The following is a 17405-nucleotide window of genomic DNA, read 5'->3' on the forward strand; positions in this document are numbered from 1 at the left end:
CTAGAAAGAGTATAAAAGCTACATTCCTTAGGAGCAGAATTTAAGCTGTTTCTTTCAACATGTGTACTTCCACAGATTGCTTGACAAAATCTCTAGCTGCTATATATCCCTTAAAATCCTTCATGGAAAATTGACCTTCAATGAAACTTCTACTTACTTCCATGCTTTACTTTTTTACATGTGCCTTTACCTCGCTTTTACATCTACATGCCTCTTTTGTATATAAAATATTGTGAACATAATGCCCATCAACCGTAAGCTTTTTTGGGCTACATAACCATATCTATTAATTTTTGCAAGTTTTTCCTTCTCACATAGCCCAGTCTAATGATCACATTTTTACGTCAATGTACCACAATGAAGCTGGAGTTAATATATGGAATGAGCATGCAAAACGAACCACAATAACTGATCACTAATTTTGGGCTCCCAAGTACTCTGCTACTCTCCTCAAAGTGCTTCATAGCTTTGTCAGGGGGAGTAAGTGATATACAAAAGTAATTTACAAATTAAACTAAATGTTTGCCAGCAATAATTAAACTAAATAGCTCCCTACTTGATGTAGTCTCCTTAATTCTATTCACTGTTGGCTTTGAGCTGAGATTACCAGCAGTCTACAAAGTTAACGCATATCCTGCCATTACAAATAGTACGTTTATCCAAAACATTTAAAGTCTAAATCAGCCAGCATTTTCCAAAAATATCCAAAAATATGGAGATTGTGAAATGCTGTATGCTTGGCTACCATGGGAAGCCTCTATCATTTACACCAGATTACAAATCCTTTAATTCACTGCTATGACATAACAGGTGATGCCATAATTAATTTCACACTGTTCATCATAAAAGCCTTCCAGGCCAGGACTCTTATGAAAGCAGAAGAGACAGCTGCAGGAGGGTAAAAGAAGGAATGCAAGGTGATTGAGGTTGGTTAAGGATAAACATGTACGGTATTTTTGTTCACCTTTGGGAGGGGAGGAGAAGCCATATTGTGTATGGCTCCCTCCCTCATTCATTCATTCAGTCAGTCAGTCAATCAGGGGGCTTATAATGCGCTCTACTCAACCGTGAGGATCACAAGGCACACGCAGCTTCGGGTCACCGCTCTCTCTCAGCCTTCCAGTTATAAGCAGGGGCAAATTATTTTGAGGGCCGAACATACTGTAAAATTATAGATGGGTGACAGAGTTACAGGGATGTTTATCATCTTGGGATTGTGAGTTGCACAGACTTTTGGAGCTTCACGCAGACCCCCTCAGTTAAAGAACATTTGTGCAGCTCAGTTACCAATCTATAATTTTGTATGTAAATTGCATACATGAAGGAAAAAATCTCCTGGTTACTTATTGTATTTTTCAGTAGTCCTAATCGAAGTCTTCTTCATTACAGTGCTTACTTTGAGGTGAGGGTTTATAGCCAAAGGACTGATGTGGATGAGGGATGAATGGGTAACGCAGCCTAATTCTTGGCATTCCTGGCAGTATGGTGAACAAGTAGCGAGGTTTCAAATGTTTCCTGTATCCATCAATGATTTAGTCATAATATTAAATTTTCCAGCCTGTAAGGATGTTTACATTTTAACATTGCATTAGCGCTTCAACTGTTAAGAGATATGTATTTAGGTTGTAAGAGGTATAGTTCCATCACAACATAATGCCTAATTTGAGAGGTTTTGGTATTCTTTATTCAGACATCACAGCAGTATCGACGTAGCCCTTACTTATGATTTTTAGTAAAGCAGTATGGAATTTTAGCTTTTACCACCTTACCACTGCCTCTACTCTATTTAAGATAAGTGGAAAAATAATAATATCCTGACTTTTATCTGTAAATTAACCGTGACGGTGTTGCCATGCATTAATGTTTCCAATTGTCATTCAAGTGTTTTACAAATTGGGGAGGTGGTAGCAAATAATACCGTCCTCGGCATTTATCGTCAACATAATAATTGCTGAAAGTGTATGCTGCCATAGTTGAATGGAACAATATACAGTGAAGTATAAATCGTACTGCAGCACACATGCCAACATTTAGGAACAGCATATGGGTCGATCTAGCGAGGAATTTAATTAGCATATTGACTTGAATTAACGTAATGCACAATGTAATTGTTACGAGTACTAGGTATCGCGTCTGAAGTGAGGTCACAAAGTCATTGACGTCATTGTGACCAAACTAAATCATAATACTGGGTCTAATAAAAGTACATTTATATAAATGTTTTCCACATGAGTCCTTCATCGTAGTTGCACATTGTCAATTTTAGTGAGTTGTGGTGTTATTTTATTAAGTGCTATTTTATAATTGTTTTTGTTTAAAAAACCAAATAGGGAGCACCTGCCTAAATCACAAGGGTATAAAAGACGTTGGGTTAGAATAATAGGGCAACTCAAGTTCTGTATTAAAATACTGCCGCCCGGAATCACTTCTCCTGGGTATGCATCGCACATATGCAACATGTAGAAAAGTGTGCCTTCGCCGCTTTCTATGTCTACACGCTTCATTGTGATCAGGAAACGTGTCCTATTAGTCCTTCGTCCCGAAACGAGAAACGTGTTTTCACAGTCCTTCGTCCACATCGGTGGCAGAAGAAGAACTAGACTTGTGAACGAGGCATGGAAATCAACGCGATTAGCGTCCAGCTGCCGCTGCTTCCTGGTCTGTTGAGTACGCGCGCCCCCTTGTGTGTTGAGTGTGTAGAAGCCGTGAGGCGCTAACCAGCGTGTAGCCACCCTCTAACCCAGCCGCCCGTCTAAAAAATTATGGCATCTTCAGCAGCAGCACCACCCCTTGCAGTCCCTGTTGCTCCTCTGGACAGGGGCATCGTTAAGATGGTGAGAGGGGAAAGAAGAGGGTAAATACGTTTGCAACCATTGACTCGAGTAATTATCCTGGAAAACCAAGTTATTTTAACTGTCTGCATAACCCCTTCACATCTGAGCAGTTTAGTTTCTCGTAGCCAGCTAAGTTATCCGTAGCAGGCTAATGATTTGTAAATCGCGCATTTAACTTTAGGTTCTACTTTTATACTTGCATTCTGCCCAGACCGTTGCTTACTATGCGTGTAACTAATCAAATAGTTTTGACTAATGTTGTTGTTACACACACATATCACAAACCCACCTTTCCTTGCCCATGATTATTAATGCACCGCCAGCAATTCTAGCTAACTCGTCCAACTGCAAGTTGCTGTAAATATTTCCAAATTGCAGTGAGCATTCCTATGTAGTTTACAGAGCAATCTACAACGTATATGCTATTACTTCTTCTTCTGGCACCATGATGTAAGCTTTTAGATTTTCGAAATATAGTGCTTTCTGAGGTACTTTTGGTAATCCGGACACCTTTTAGGTTAATTTGATATTCATACAAGATCCTGCTGAGGGCCCTTCGTTCCTACAGCTTGAAAGTACTTTATTTTTTTGGCAGTCAAGGTTTCATATCTTCTTGTCCATCCCCGCAAAGGTGGAAACCTCTAACACAAAACTATTCTATTTTTTTCCCTACCTCAAAGAGGAGATTTTAAGGTAGACAATTTGAATCCCCCTCTGTTCTGAAGGGGATTACTTAATCTGATTGTCCTCTGCCTGGTCTTCAGTGTTTTACCCCCGGCTATAAATGCTGCCCATGCAACAATGGACTGTAAGTCTGTCAATCAGCAAACCATTTCCCCCCCAAGATCTGTATTCATGTTTCCATGTCCCAAGTTGAGTTTCTCCCTTGCCCCAAGTTGTGGATGCTGTTAGTGAGTGGTATGTTCAAACTCAGTTTGAACATAAATTAGCACTAGAGTTAAAACTGGTGGAAATACTGCTTGTAGCTGTTGTAGGACTGTCTGGTTCTGAAAAATCGAATTTTGTCCTATTTAGGAACCTCACTTGATCCAGCCAGTAAAACTTGACGGAGAAATTCCAATACCTGGCTGGTTTAAGATCCTGATACAGTGTTTTCACATTTAGTCTAGGGAGTAATATACTTAAACAGTCCTTGTGACCCGTAAAATAGCTTAGTGTTCTACTTTCTCCTCTTTATGACCCCTCAAATTCCTAGAGTAATTTGCGCTGCCTATCGCGCGGGACCAGGGACCAAGTGCAATATTCGTTCAGCTTGTCATATGAAAGCATGTCCGATTGTAGTTGTACCCGAATGCAACACTATCGCAGCTTTTGTTAAGAGTTGTTACCAGGAAAGGTGTTTGTGTACTTTCCACTCTGCTTCCACAGTTGTCAACGCTAACTTCTGAGATTAATGTTGAAGTGCCACTAGAAAGCTATTGCTGTTCTTTACTATTTTTCGAAAGGCTCTCTCAGAACTCAAAGAACATACGCTATATGTTTGCCCACACTGTGAAAGCCAGAAGGCGGTTGGCAAAAAGTGGTAATTCCTGGGATGTTAAAAATGCTGCTCCATCCAATAGTTGTTTTCTGCTTTTTTGTGGAAAATATGTCTACACAAGTATCTTCTTACAAGATGTAATTATAGCAGTAGTTAGTCATTTCAACTCTGAAAACTTCTTTCTTAGAACAAATAAATGTGTTCTTGGAGCTGAGAGAAGGGAGGTTTAAAATTGTTTGTCGTTTAAAAAAAAAAAATACCTGATCACTATTACCGTAGGCCTTTGATTGCAGTTGTTTATCTCTAAATATGCTCTTTTTCCAGTCATTCCTGGTATTAGTCCCGAGCGAGGGAGGCCTCAGAGCGAGACCTTAGAGCGAGGGAGACCTCAGAGCGAGGGAGGCCCCAGAGGGAGACCTAAGAGCGAGGGAGGCCTCAGAGAGAGCGAGAGGGAGGCCTCAGAGAGAGCGAGAGGGCAAGGAGAGAGAGCGAGAGGGCAAGGAGAGAGAGCGAGAGGGCAAGGAGAGAGAGCGAGAGGGCAAGGAGAGAGAGAGAGGAAGACCGGGAGAGGGAAACGGAGGGAGGGAGAGGGAAACGGAGGGAGGGAGAGGGAAACAGAGGGAGGGAGACCGAGGAGGGAGAGGGAGGGAGGGAGGGAGGGAGGGAGGGAGGGAGATGTGTGTATGCCGGGTCTGGTTGCTCAGTGGACGAAGGCGTCTGCTGCAGGGACCTGTGATCAACCTCATGGTCAGTTTTTTTTTTGTTGCTCTAGTTCCGCCCCCTCCCCCCCTGACCCCGCCCCCACCAGTGCGCCCCTCTGACACAAACCACACTGTAAATTTGGCCCCGAGAGAAAGTTTGTGAGTACCCATGCCTTAGATAAAGGAAAATTAAGCTGGCGTCCAGCAAGTGCTGTGTAGGGCGCCAGCCATTGTAAAATACAAACAAGCAGCCGCCATTGCTGTAGTGAGTGTTACATTTTTTTTTCTCCCAGTCTGTTAAGCAGGCAGTGGCAGCTGATTGTATTTGCAGCGCACCCTGCGCACTTTCAGTTTAAGTATAGCTGCCACCCCACACCGCACTCTCGGGACGTGAGTGCTGTGTGGGGCAGCAACTATTGTTAAAGTGAAAGCACGCATGGCGCTGTAAATAAAAACAAGCGGCTACAATTGCAGGAAGTTGAGCCCTGCTGTCTTAGTGGTTCACTGCACATTTCAATGCAAACATAGTTACAAAGTTACCTTAAATGAGCCCCCTACGTGCCATCCAAAGCAGTCAAAAAGAAAAGCATGCCTGCCTGCAGAAGCCACAAAGATGCGGTATGTGCTGTGGGTGGTCTTTGGAGAAAGACGCATGTTAAGTTTTAAAGGCGCAGGCACTGGCCAATTAAAGGAGCAGGCTGGGAGGATAGCAAGCATCTTAAAGGGACAGTGAGCTAGACACTCACGGCCGCCATTGTTAAAGTGCACATGGCGCGCTGTAGAAATACAAAGTAATTTTTTTTTTTTAAAGGAGTTATTTTAGCTGCGCAGCGCAAAAGAAAGACGCTTGGCTGCTATGTTAGATATATTGCATGGTGTGGCGTATGGTACCAAAATTAAATGGAATGTCCATAGTAAGCTTTTTTTAAAAGGTTTTGACCCCATATTTAAAGTTAAAGCATGACCCCACAGCGTGCTGAGAGCGCTTTTTGTAAACAAAAACGGTGGCATTATGCTAGTATTTTTTGTAAATATAAAGAAGCCACAGAAGCACTCACATATGTGCCCATCAGTAGTAAATTGTAAACAAACGGTTGCAGATTGCAGGGAACATGTTGTGTGTGGGATAGGAGAAAGTCAATTATGAAAATAGTGCCCTCAGACTGTTAATAAAACCTTCTGAGTAACAACACAAGTAAAATGTCCAGTCCTCATGGGAGGTTACAAAAGTAGAAAAGGCAATACTAAGAAGGGACTACTAAGCCTATTCACGTATCTAAAGCAAGCATTTAGAAAGGACAGTTACAGGAGACCATTGAAAAGATGGATGGAAAATGGGCGGAGCTTCAAGTCCTTACCTGAATAGAGCATGTCTCAAAGACCACGCAAGTGCTGCCTATGCGAAACCTAAAAAGGAGAACTCTTGGCCCTTTAAATTAACCCTTTTGTATTGGGTCCAGCTTGTATAGAAAATAAAAACAGCCCCTAACCGCTTGCACGTTGCTGCCGAGAACAGAAAGCAGACAATGTGCGGGTGCTGCTGAATGTGTCCCAGTGCTGGAAAATTACACCTGGACCAATTCAGCTAATTTCACTGGGGCCCAGATGGACCCCGATGGACCCCCACCCTCTCTTGCTGAATAATAGCTGCCAGATCGGGGATCCTGGGAGTTCACCCTTCATTCCTGCACTGCCCACCTGCATTTAGAGAGTACCAGTCTGGCTATAGTCTGAGCCTTTCCCTGATTAAGGATGGTCTGACTTGGAGATTGTTTGCCCTTGGGAACCTTCACAGCATGAAGAGGGCATAGATACCCTTGCTCAAAGTTAAGTGTCCTTTGGATTAGTGTGATTTAAGTAAAATCAGGACCTTTAAAAGGTTGTGTAGTTTCTACTCCGCTTACTTAGCTCATGAGTTGTAATTGTCCACAAGTTGATCCTTTCCAGTATACTGTAACTTTACATACTGTTCATCAGTGCCTCCCAAGGTTGTACTTCTAGGTGGGCGCTGTGCATATACACACCGGGGATGCTTAACAGTGCCTCTGGGGCGGACTCTGCTGACTGCATGTTAAACATGGTTCAGGTGACAGTAGTCACATGTTGAGAGACGGTCACCTGGAAAAGTTGAAATATTTTGTGTACTTGAAATGTTTCCAGCTGCTTACATTGAAGGTAAAACAAATATTGTGATGTTCAGCTGGCACCGATGGATAGGTATGTGAGCCAAGCGTCTGCTTAATCTGCAATGCCAGATATAAAGCTTGTTTTGAACGCTATGCTCGCTGGGCACTGAAAGGGGAAAACGCGAAATTCCAAGGTGTAAAGACAGCGACTAAAGACCTTCGCACTAAACACTGGCATAAGCAGCAGAAAGTAAATGAGAACACTAAGGATAAACGGTATTGAATATTTGTGGGTGGTTAAGCACATTACTTATGTTATGGTTTCCAAGGAAGAGTTTTTGAATCCGTGAAAAAGAAACGTTCGTATGAACTGGCAGGGAGACTTCGACTGAAAGCGTTGCAGTGTCAAGAACACAGCTGGTGAGTAGGTTCACCACATGCGCATGTTCATAGTCTTTAGAAGCAATCTTTCAAATTGCTGAAGGAAGAGACATGCCTTTCATCACATTTATTTGTTAAAGTGGTCATGACTGGTGAGTAGGACATCATTGAAGCTGCGAGGTCACTGGAGTCCGCAACAGAAGTGCTGTCAGCATAGTGAGAGTTCATTACCAAAACGCAGATTTTGTGCAGGCCTTTCAGCCACCACCTGTTCTGCATGTCCAGCAATGCCAGCAAAAGAAATAGTGATCAGGAGCTCCAGCACCCCATCTTAGTAGGTTGTGCCGGAACTTCTAGTTTCCTTTCCTTCAATGCACCACAACTATAGTGCACCTTGACCAAAGGGAAGCCACTGCCGGGTCTGCATTGCCTCTACTTTGCTTTTCTTCCTTGGAGCAGCCTTGCTACTGTCAAATCCTGGTATATAGAACGTCTACGTCACATAAACAGTGTTCACTGGACAATGCAGTGCCACTCCTGAAGTTTGCTCTATTAATACCTATTGCTTTCTTTTATTCAAGCTTCGTAGTGACCATCATAGGCTGCAAAGTAGTACTCCGTTTGCTTGCCTTTCTTATCTCCCAAGAAATAACTGCTCTTTCGAGAGCATGTGTGTAATGCCAAATGTGCATACAGGAGTTCTGTATAGTGTATCTGAAGCACATATCACCCTAAGCCTAGACGCACTAGACACCCTTCTAATCATTACATATAACTTACCAACTGCATTTACCACATTAAAGAGGTCGCTTAGTCTGGATTTAATTTGTTATTCAACAGCACTCCTATTAATATTGCAACAAATATCATCCCTGGCACCTTCAAATGGTCATCCTTAAAAGTAACCGCATTACTCTGAGAACAAAGTTTCCTCTGCTTGAGATGTAAACACTATATTACAATGAAAATTAATGTATTACTCCTACTTAACCCCTTGCATGCTGGTGACGCACACCCCAGCCGTCACGCTCCGCGGTGCTCGTGTGCGGATGACGGCTGGGGTTCGTCACGGCCCCGCCCTGTTAGTTTGTTTACCGCACAGCGGCGGAAACGGGCCAGCATTGAAGGGGTTAATACACAGAAGGTACTTAAGATAAATGGCATGGAAGAAGCTATGTAGACATTACAAGGAAATTTCACCAAAAATGGCATTCATACCTTCTGAGACGCCAATGAAAGAAAGATCTTCTCCCGCATTTTCTGCCCTCAATGCTGCAATTGAGCACCCCTCACCCACCTATTATACTGCTGTTCTACCAACGTTCACGTTCCACTCCTTACCAAACTCCCTCACCAGTTTTACCCACACTCCCTCAAATTGCTTACCATACTGATGGTTCATTTTAAGCTATTCACAACATTAACTTTTGCTTGGGCATCTTTTTCACCTCTGCACGGTGTATGTACTTTACCCTTAAATTCCGTCTTGAAATGCATTCGCTATTTTCCAAATGAGCCTCTACCCCACCTCCTACTTTCATTCACACCACCATTCATTTGCATATCGGTGCTAACAGTAACGTTAAATGTACATTTTCAACTTGCACAGCATCTTTAATCAGATGTTAGCAATCTACTGCACGCACTATTTTCTGCTCACCCTTGCTCTGTCACCTAAATGTCAGCCCTTAATGCTTCCTAACCTTTTATTTTTCATATGCTTCCTCCTACCAACTCTTCTGACTCCACTCTATCAGCACATACCTCCTTACTTCTCCAAAACCATGTCAAATCTTTGAAAATGGTCATCCTTAAAAGTAACCGCATTACTCTGAGAACAAAGTTTCCTCTGCTTGAGATGTAAACACTATATTACAATGAAAATTAATGTATTACTCCTACTTAACCCCTTGCATGCTGGTGACGCACACCCCAGCCGTCACGCTCCGCGGTGCTCGTGTGCGGATGACGGCTGGGGTTCGTCACGGCCCCGCCCTGTTAGTTTGTTTACCGCACAGCGGCGGAAACGGGCCAGCATTGAAGGGGTTAATACACAGAAGGTACTTAAGATAAATGGCATGGAAGAAGCTATGTAGACATTACAAGGAAATTTCACCAAAAATGGCATTCATACCTTCTGAGACGCCAATGAAAGAAAGATCTTCTCCCGCATTTTCTGCCCTCAATGCTGCAATTGAGCACCCCTCACCCACCTATTATACTGCTGTTCTACCAACGTTCACGTTCCACTCCTTACCAAACTCCCTCACCAGTTTTACCCACACTCCCTCAAATTGCTTACCATACTGATGGTTCATTTTAAGCTATTCACAACATTAACTTTTGCTTGGGCATCTTTTTCACCTCTGCACGGTGTATGTACTTTACCCTTAAATTCCGTCTTGGAATGCATTCGCTATTTTCCAAATGAGCCTCTACCCCACCTCCTACTTTCATTCACACCACCATTCATTTGCATATCGGTGCTAACAGTTACGTTAAATGTACATTTTCAACTTGCACAGCATCTTTAATCAGATGTTAGCAATCTACTGCACGCACTATTTTCTGCTCACCCTTGCTCTGTCACCTAAATGTCAGCCCTTAATGCTTCCTAACCTTTTATTTTTCATATGCTTCCTCCTACCAACTCTTCTGACTCCACTCTATCAGCACATACCTCCTTACTTCTCCAAAACCATGTCAAATCTTTGAAAATGACCTGACCTTAATTTCCTCCCTTCATCCGAACCCTCTATCCACAACACACTCCTTTACTGCTCAAATGTGTTAACTTACTCTCCTCTATGTTCCTTAATGCTAGTTTAAGGAATGAAAGTTTTCTGAAAATCTGTGAACTCGCATTGGAACCACACCCTGACCTGTTGATGCTAGAAAACTAGCTGTCCAATATAATGAGCTGCGATTGTACAGGAAATAATGCTTAAGATCTCCTTCCTATACGTCTGTGTGCATACTGACATACCGATATCAGTGTCAGCTGAGCCCTTCCTGTATTTCGTTTCAGGAGACTACTGTCATACAACCTAAGAATATTTGGGGTATTCTGTAATTAATTTTAAAAGATGCATTAATATCAGCCAAAGTGCCTATGCTTGAAACAAAAACTAGAAGGCCTCATTAAATATTAAATGTCAAACCGAGGAAGAAACTGGATAGTTTATCTCTCTCTCTGCCCAGGTATGCACTGCTTAATAACTGGCCCAGAAACCGTTCTACCTCAGATTGAAAGATGTCCGAGGCACCCATATCCCAAACATACGAAACACAATGCCCTAGGGGAATTCGGCGGAAAAGTTTAGAACGGGCTATTTGGGAGTTTCATAATGGTAAGAGGTTTGGAATGAGTCGGGTATTCTGTTAGTTGGATGAGTAGGATAACGGATGGCTAGAGGGGTTTGGAAGGGGTTATTTGGGAGTTCATAGTAGTAAAGCTATTGTGAGTGAGTGTGTGGAGTTAGGGTATATTTTGGAAGAGAAATAGGATGAGTCCTAGAGTGGTGGTTGTGTGAGATTTGAGGTGATTATGTAGATACATGAACACACATAAGAGATTTACATACTTAGATTCTTTAACATGATACACAAATTGAAAATCAGAACTTTTAAAATTGTATATACAAGATGGAGAAGTGATGTGACTGTCTCTGGTGGAGGAGAGAAGAAACAGTGCCTCACCAAAGATTAGTGTGTGATAGAAGAAGCAACAAAAAGGAATAACGGGTTGAGTGTGTGAGGTGCAAGATGATTTATTATGCTTCCCTGAGAGTGGTTGCTATACCTAGCTTTCTGGGGAAGTCCTAGCTATGTGCAGTTAGGAGTTGAACCATGCAATGGCAGCTTTGAGTGTTTTTTGACCAGGATGGAGGCACTAGAATTTGAATGACAATGCAGTTTGCCCCACTAAGCACATTAAATCATGACATTAGTCGACTCCTGTGTCAATGCTGCTGGTTTAAACATGTTTGTGAAAGAGCTCTCCACATGTTTGGGGGGGGGGGGTCCAGGATCCAAATGCCAGATGCACACATCGAGGCTTTGCGATTGAAACAAAGCGGGGGAGGATGGAGGACAAAATAGAAATGCGTGAAAAACAGTATACACTAGTAGACAGACAGCACAGATTTATTTTGGCACAATAGTGGAAGTTTGAGCTCAGTCTAGGTAGGAGTGAGGTATGCAGAGAGTGTGAAATGGTGCATGGTGAGAGAGAGCGGTTATACACAAATGGGACGGGGCTCAGTCTATGCATAGTGGGCAAACACTAATAAGCACACTAGTAGACTATACTAGCCTTCACCTCCCTATCCCTCAAATCATGCCCTTCCTAAGACTCCGCCTTCCCCAGAGGCGTCCACGCAGCCCTGTAGATGCTGCAGTTACTCACCGGGTCCAGAGCAGGGGCCCTACGGGTGGTGCCTCATGTAATCAATGGCAGTAAAAAGCTCCACTGTTGGAAAAAGGTCAGAAGAATCATTGTTCATTCCTTAGCCACAGAAACCTTCTTAAGTGAACTCGTAAAGACTTAAGTTCTAATTCTTAAAATGAAGTCCCTTCATACTACCAACCCTTCTAACTGCCTATTGAGATCTGATGGCCATCCATTTTTACCCAAACCTTTTTAAAATCTTCTTTTGTTTATCTACATTCATTGAATAAAATAACCTTCCATCAGATTATAAAACTGGATACTGCTGTGGTACTGAGACGGCATCGATTGAAAAAATGAAATATCAAAGGCACCATTGACTGAAATGGAATAGCAGTACTATTACTTGATATTTCTCGCTTTCACCACCCTGTGCGTTTACAAATTCTTGACAGCACTGGAATTGTCTAAAAATAAATTGTCTCTTTGGCAGACACATCAGAGTAATGTGATGGAAGCAGGGGTATCTAGAAGATGTGATCGGGCAAATCCTTAAACAAATCAGATCAGACCAAACTCACTGCAGCAGAGCTGGAAGAAAGTGAACTTGATGTGAGAAAACAAGAGTAGAGGGAACCCAGGGGTTCACGTAGAAAACTGCACAGATCCCTCAGAGTTAAAGCACACTAATTAAACTAGATATCCCAGCTTTACCCATGTCCAAAGATGAGTCTCATTTAAGATACCGGGTTAAGGCTGAGCTAAAAATTACACAAGGCCTAGAAGTAATGTACATTGCCTACCCCAACAACAGCACAATCACCCACCACCATACAGTACAGTCAGTATTCAGCCTATGTAGTGCAATATGTCAAGTGGTGGGTTATATTGCCACAACTGACTGGTTAGATGTGGGTGGAGGGTCAGAAGCCCCATTCTTACTATGATGCTTCTCAGACAGTGCAAATGTAAGCCAACTTTACACTGGTTCGAATGGTAGGTAGGGTTACCTCAAGCCCCTCCCCCCTCTTAACTGATAAAATATATGGGGGGAAACGCTATACTCATTCTAGATCTCACTTATTGGACCATGGCATGTCCCCATACCCTGTGGGCAAGCTCACTAATGCAGACAAACTGTGTCAGGGGGCTAAGAGGCCAAGTAATTAGTGAACATGCACTATACAAAAACTACATAACCTTACAGGTTCAGGGCCATTATCTGCCCATTTGGAGCCTCAGAGAGTAAACCCTGTACTAGATCCTTCACGAAAGAGAATTAAATTAGAAAGTGAGGCAAAGGTTTAACTTGATTGAGAGTAACGGCATAATACTTGCATCCTGGCAGTCTTTCGGTTCTGCAGCTTGTAGCTTTTGCTGTAATAACCTGGTGAGCGCCACTGGTTTACGAGTCTTTGATTTGCCACGGTTTGAGGGACACCGCAGAACATGTGGGTTTGAAACTATTCATTGGGGCACTTAGCCTCCTGTCAGTTGCAGAAAACCCTCTTCATGGCACTTGCATGTGAAGGTTGCGGCTTTTTGTTACTTTTTATGCAGTATTTGTGGTATATACACTTACAATCTACAGGATACGTGGACTGCTGAATTGTTCCAAACTGTATTGGTTTTTAGTGCTGTCTTGGTAAACAGCATAAAGAAACTTCATAACTTACTTAGTATAGTGGCATGGAACCAGGCAAGTGACCCAGTTTGCATTTTGTGTGTAATGGGAGGGAGGTTCACATCTCTATCATCGTAGGTGATGGTGAGATGAAGCTGAAATAAGTAATCAACAAGCATTGGGAAAGCCAATAGGCCTTGCCTATGTGAGATTCATTGGCTTTGTTAATGTTTTTTTGTGATGTTGCAAATTACTGAAAAGTTATTTTCAGTTATGTTGCTGTATAATCTGGCTAAAATATTGACAAAGCCAATAGATCTCGCTGGCTGTGCCAATGCTTGGTATGGAATGCCATGTGGTAAGTTAGAAGTATTTTGTAGTGTTTACAACAGTTAAAGTGCTAATGTTCTAGAATGGAGAATGCCCTTATCAAGGTCTTAGTGTGTTCAGATAGAGAAGCATTTCGAGACCATACAAAAACGGTGAAACTGTGCCATGGAAATGCGCTGAAAGTAACTGGTATAAGTTGTAGGTAGACAGAAAAGTCTAATAGGTAACCACTTTTATTACAGTGATGCATTAGGCTATGTGTTACTTTGGGTGCAATGGTTACAAAAGATCTAAAAAGGCATGCCTGACTGCTTGTTCAGTAGTAAGATATAGCAATAATCAATGTTCAGTGGGTTTCCTAGACTTTTTTGCCTCTGCACTTCTGCACAATTCAAATCATTACCCTAGTGCCTGAATGGTAATTACATGTGATTGCTTATTAAATAGTAAAATATAGCAATAATTGGTGCTTGTTGGGCTTCCTAGACCTTTTGACCTCTGTGCCACTACACCGGCTGCCCAGTTTAAATCATGAACCTAGTGCCTGCAAGGAAACTGTACTTGTGACTGTTTGGTTGTAAGATATAGCAATAATTGGTGTCCAGTGGGTTTACTAGACCTCTTGGTCTCCGTGCCACTACACCTGCTGCACTGTTCAAATCATGACCCTATTGCCTGCAAGGACAAATTAGGAACTCGTTTATACCTAGTAATATGTGTTTAGAAAAAGGCACATGCAGACGGAATATATAATTTTGTATCTAAACATAAACACAAAAGCTTTCATAAAAAGTGCCTATAAACTTATCCAACACTCCAAAACGAGTTGGCACAGATGTCATAAATAATCCTTTACACATCAAAGTGAAAACCAGGCATTGTTAAATTGTGGTACAATGTGCTGGCTCTTTCCTGTGAAAATCTTATTCTATGCTTGACCGTGAATGGGCCATAAACGGTGTAAATTGCCCATGATCAAGAAGTTTCATAAATGAATTGGACTCACCAAAGAAGAGGATTTTTCCCCAAAAAGTGTTAATGTTTTGTGCAGATCTAGAACAAGATACTTTTTGAGATGGCTATATCTAAAATAACATAAGCAAGCTTCATTTGGAAAGTACCTACATTCCTCTTTCCTATATACGCTCTCAATTTGAAGTCCGCCAAAAGCAAAATAAAGGCCAGGCTCCCACAAAAACAGATTGACATGTGACCTCTGTCTTTGAATGCCCAGCAAATGTGACAAGACAAGAACAAGATTTAAAGGCCTTTTTATTACAGAAATGAGTTTGTGGAAGAAAACTGTAAACACTGCTTAGCATGGAGAGGTTTGAACTCAAGCTGCACATCCTAAAAACAAATAAGCCAGCAACTGGAAATGCTGAAAACTTGAGTTACAAACCACAAAGCTGCGCTGTCAGCTATGCACAACCTAAAAATATGTTCTTGCTTTGATCAACGTGGCACATCCCTTGAGATTTTAGTCATGGTAGCTTTCATTCAAGAGCCTTTAGAATAAACCCTTTTCCTTTTGTAGCCATTATAACGCAATCATGCAGTTTAGCTAATTTAGTTCCCACACAGCAATATTTATGTAAAACCTTCTTTAGCTGGTTGTGATTCGTACTACACTTTTAAAAATAAAGACAGTATTATTTTAGTATTTGTTCAGTGCTCTTTTGAGCAAGAAAACAATTGAGAAGGATGGTAACTGGAGATGAGGCTTTAGCTACCTTTAGAAGTTAATTGTTTAAACCGTTTTTTGTTTATATTTTCTCACATCTTTTTCCACATTTAACTGACCTATAAAAAGTCAGTTAAATGTTGTGAGATCAGGCTTTGAGCTAAAAAAACAAAAACAATCTTATTTGGTCTCCACTGTTCTATCCCACAGTTGGATTCTGAATGAGAAGATTAATGAATCTTAAAGCAGTGTGGACCCAGTGTGCCTAATCTTGGAGTCCATCTTCTGTGAATACTACAGATAATAATTTTTCCTTAAGAAACCAGCAATCTCCTTCACTGCAGTACAATAGCAACCCTGTGAGCTAATGTATTTTTACACCCGCGTGGCTCTATCCCCGGGCCCTACTAGTACCTCCTTGGGCAGAGATGGGTATCATTTAAGTATTCTGTCTTTGGACCAACCATGATTCCTGGACACGAGTAATCATTCTTTCCCGCCTTATGTATGAGAATTCAAGATGGGCTGTCATATTTACCATGTGCTTCATGCTGTTGTAACATCTCGCCACAGAAAGTGGCTTTAGAAATGGTATCCTAAATGTTAGTGCATTGAAAGTGGATCTATATCCCCTGACAATGAGTAAGGAAGAGAAACAACCAGGGCCATAGTGGTAGATGTTATGGCAATGTTCTGGATGTATGATATTAACCATGATTGTCTTTTTTTGGTGCCTTAACACAGTACAACTTATCTGGCAGATTGTTCCTGCACTGCCTGCTCCCAGACATCCGTCTGTTTCCTAATAGAGGCTATTGTCTTTCTTCCTCCGCTGCAGACACACTGGTCATATTATAGAACTATTGTGAGTATGTCATAGGGCAGAATATTGGACTTGTGGCATAAATGCAGTGCTGCTGTTTGTTGAGTAAGCGTAGCTGCTTGTTGAGATTTAAACTTTATGTGGAAAATGTTTTGGAATCTTTCCCACCTTCTGCTGGTGTTTCATCAGTTGACTTCTGAAATACTTAGTCTAGTAATTTTCTTGTATTTGCATAGAATGAGTTGCAGGTTTCCGTAGTTTTTGAGTGAGCAGGAGATGAGTATAGCTCCCTTGATCACAGTAAGGGGAAACTTCCTTAACACACGGGCTGAGCCACGCGTGCTGTTTCCCTGCAAGTGGAACCACAGGTGCCTGCATCTGTGTAGCCACACATGTGTGGTTAAGGCCCCGCGCGGTCTGGATGCACGGATGGGCAGGCAGAGGAAGGTACGGAAGGGGATGCAGACTGGTAAGTGGGGCTGAAGCCGAAATCTGAGGCTGGGGGTAGTTTTTAGGGGTGAGGGTAGTTTTTAGGGCTGTGGGGAGTCATGGTTGTTTATAGGACCGAGGACTAGGATTTAGGGCTCATTGCAGGGGGTTTGGGGTAGCTTGAATGAGTGGAGGTCAGTTCTCAGGGCAGGGGACTGAGTTTGGGTTAGTTTTTAAGTTTGGTTACTTTTTAGGGCTCAGGGCAGGGAGGGAAGGGACAGTTTTCAGAGCTGGGGGCAGATTTAGGGCTGAAGGCGGGGGGCAGGGTCAGAAGTTTTTAGGCCGCGGGGTGAGTTTTAGGACCAGGGCGGGGAAAGGGACAGTTTTCATGGATAGGGGCAGTTTTAGGGCTCAAGGGCGGGTCTGGGGTCGGGTTGCTTTTAGTACATGTGGACAGGTTTTAGGGCTCAGGGCTGGGGAGTGGAAGTTGGGGGTGTCATTTTTCCCACCATATCCCTTTACCAATCTTGCCTTCACCACGAAATTGTGCGGTAAATGCATGCTTGGTAAAGGAATGCGTTG

The 17405-nt window shown here is 42.4% G+C and overlaps 1 protein-coding gene across 2 annotated transcripts in view; it reads left to right on the forward strand.

Annotated features, from left to right (window-relative positions):
- SND1 (staphylococcal nuclease and tudor domain containing 1) overlaps positions 1-17405 on the forward strand; it is a 2092018-nt gene that overhangs the window by 17449 nt on the left and 2057164 nt on the right. Inside the window, exon 1 of one of the 2 annotated variants that reach the window (XM_078677762.1) lies at positions 2725-2834. The exons of the other annotated variant lie outside the window; for it this stretch is intronic. Coding sequence (XP_078533888.1) covers positions 2763-2834 — 72 coding nt within the window. The 5' untranslated portion in view covers positions 2725-2762. Of the gene's footprint in view, positions 1-2724; positions 2835-17405 lie in introns of those variants that run through there. 2 annotated transcript variants of the gene reach the window in all.

This window comes from Lissotriton helveticus, chromosome 1_1, assembly GCF_964261635.1.
Source record: "Lissotriton helveticus chromosome 1_1, aLisHel1.1, whole genome shotgun sequence".
Lineage (NCBI taxonomy): Eukaryota > Metazoa > Chordata > Amphibia > Caudata > Salamandridae > Lissotriton > Lissotriton helveticus.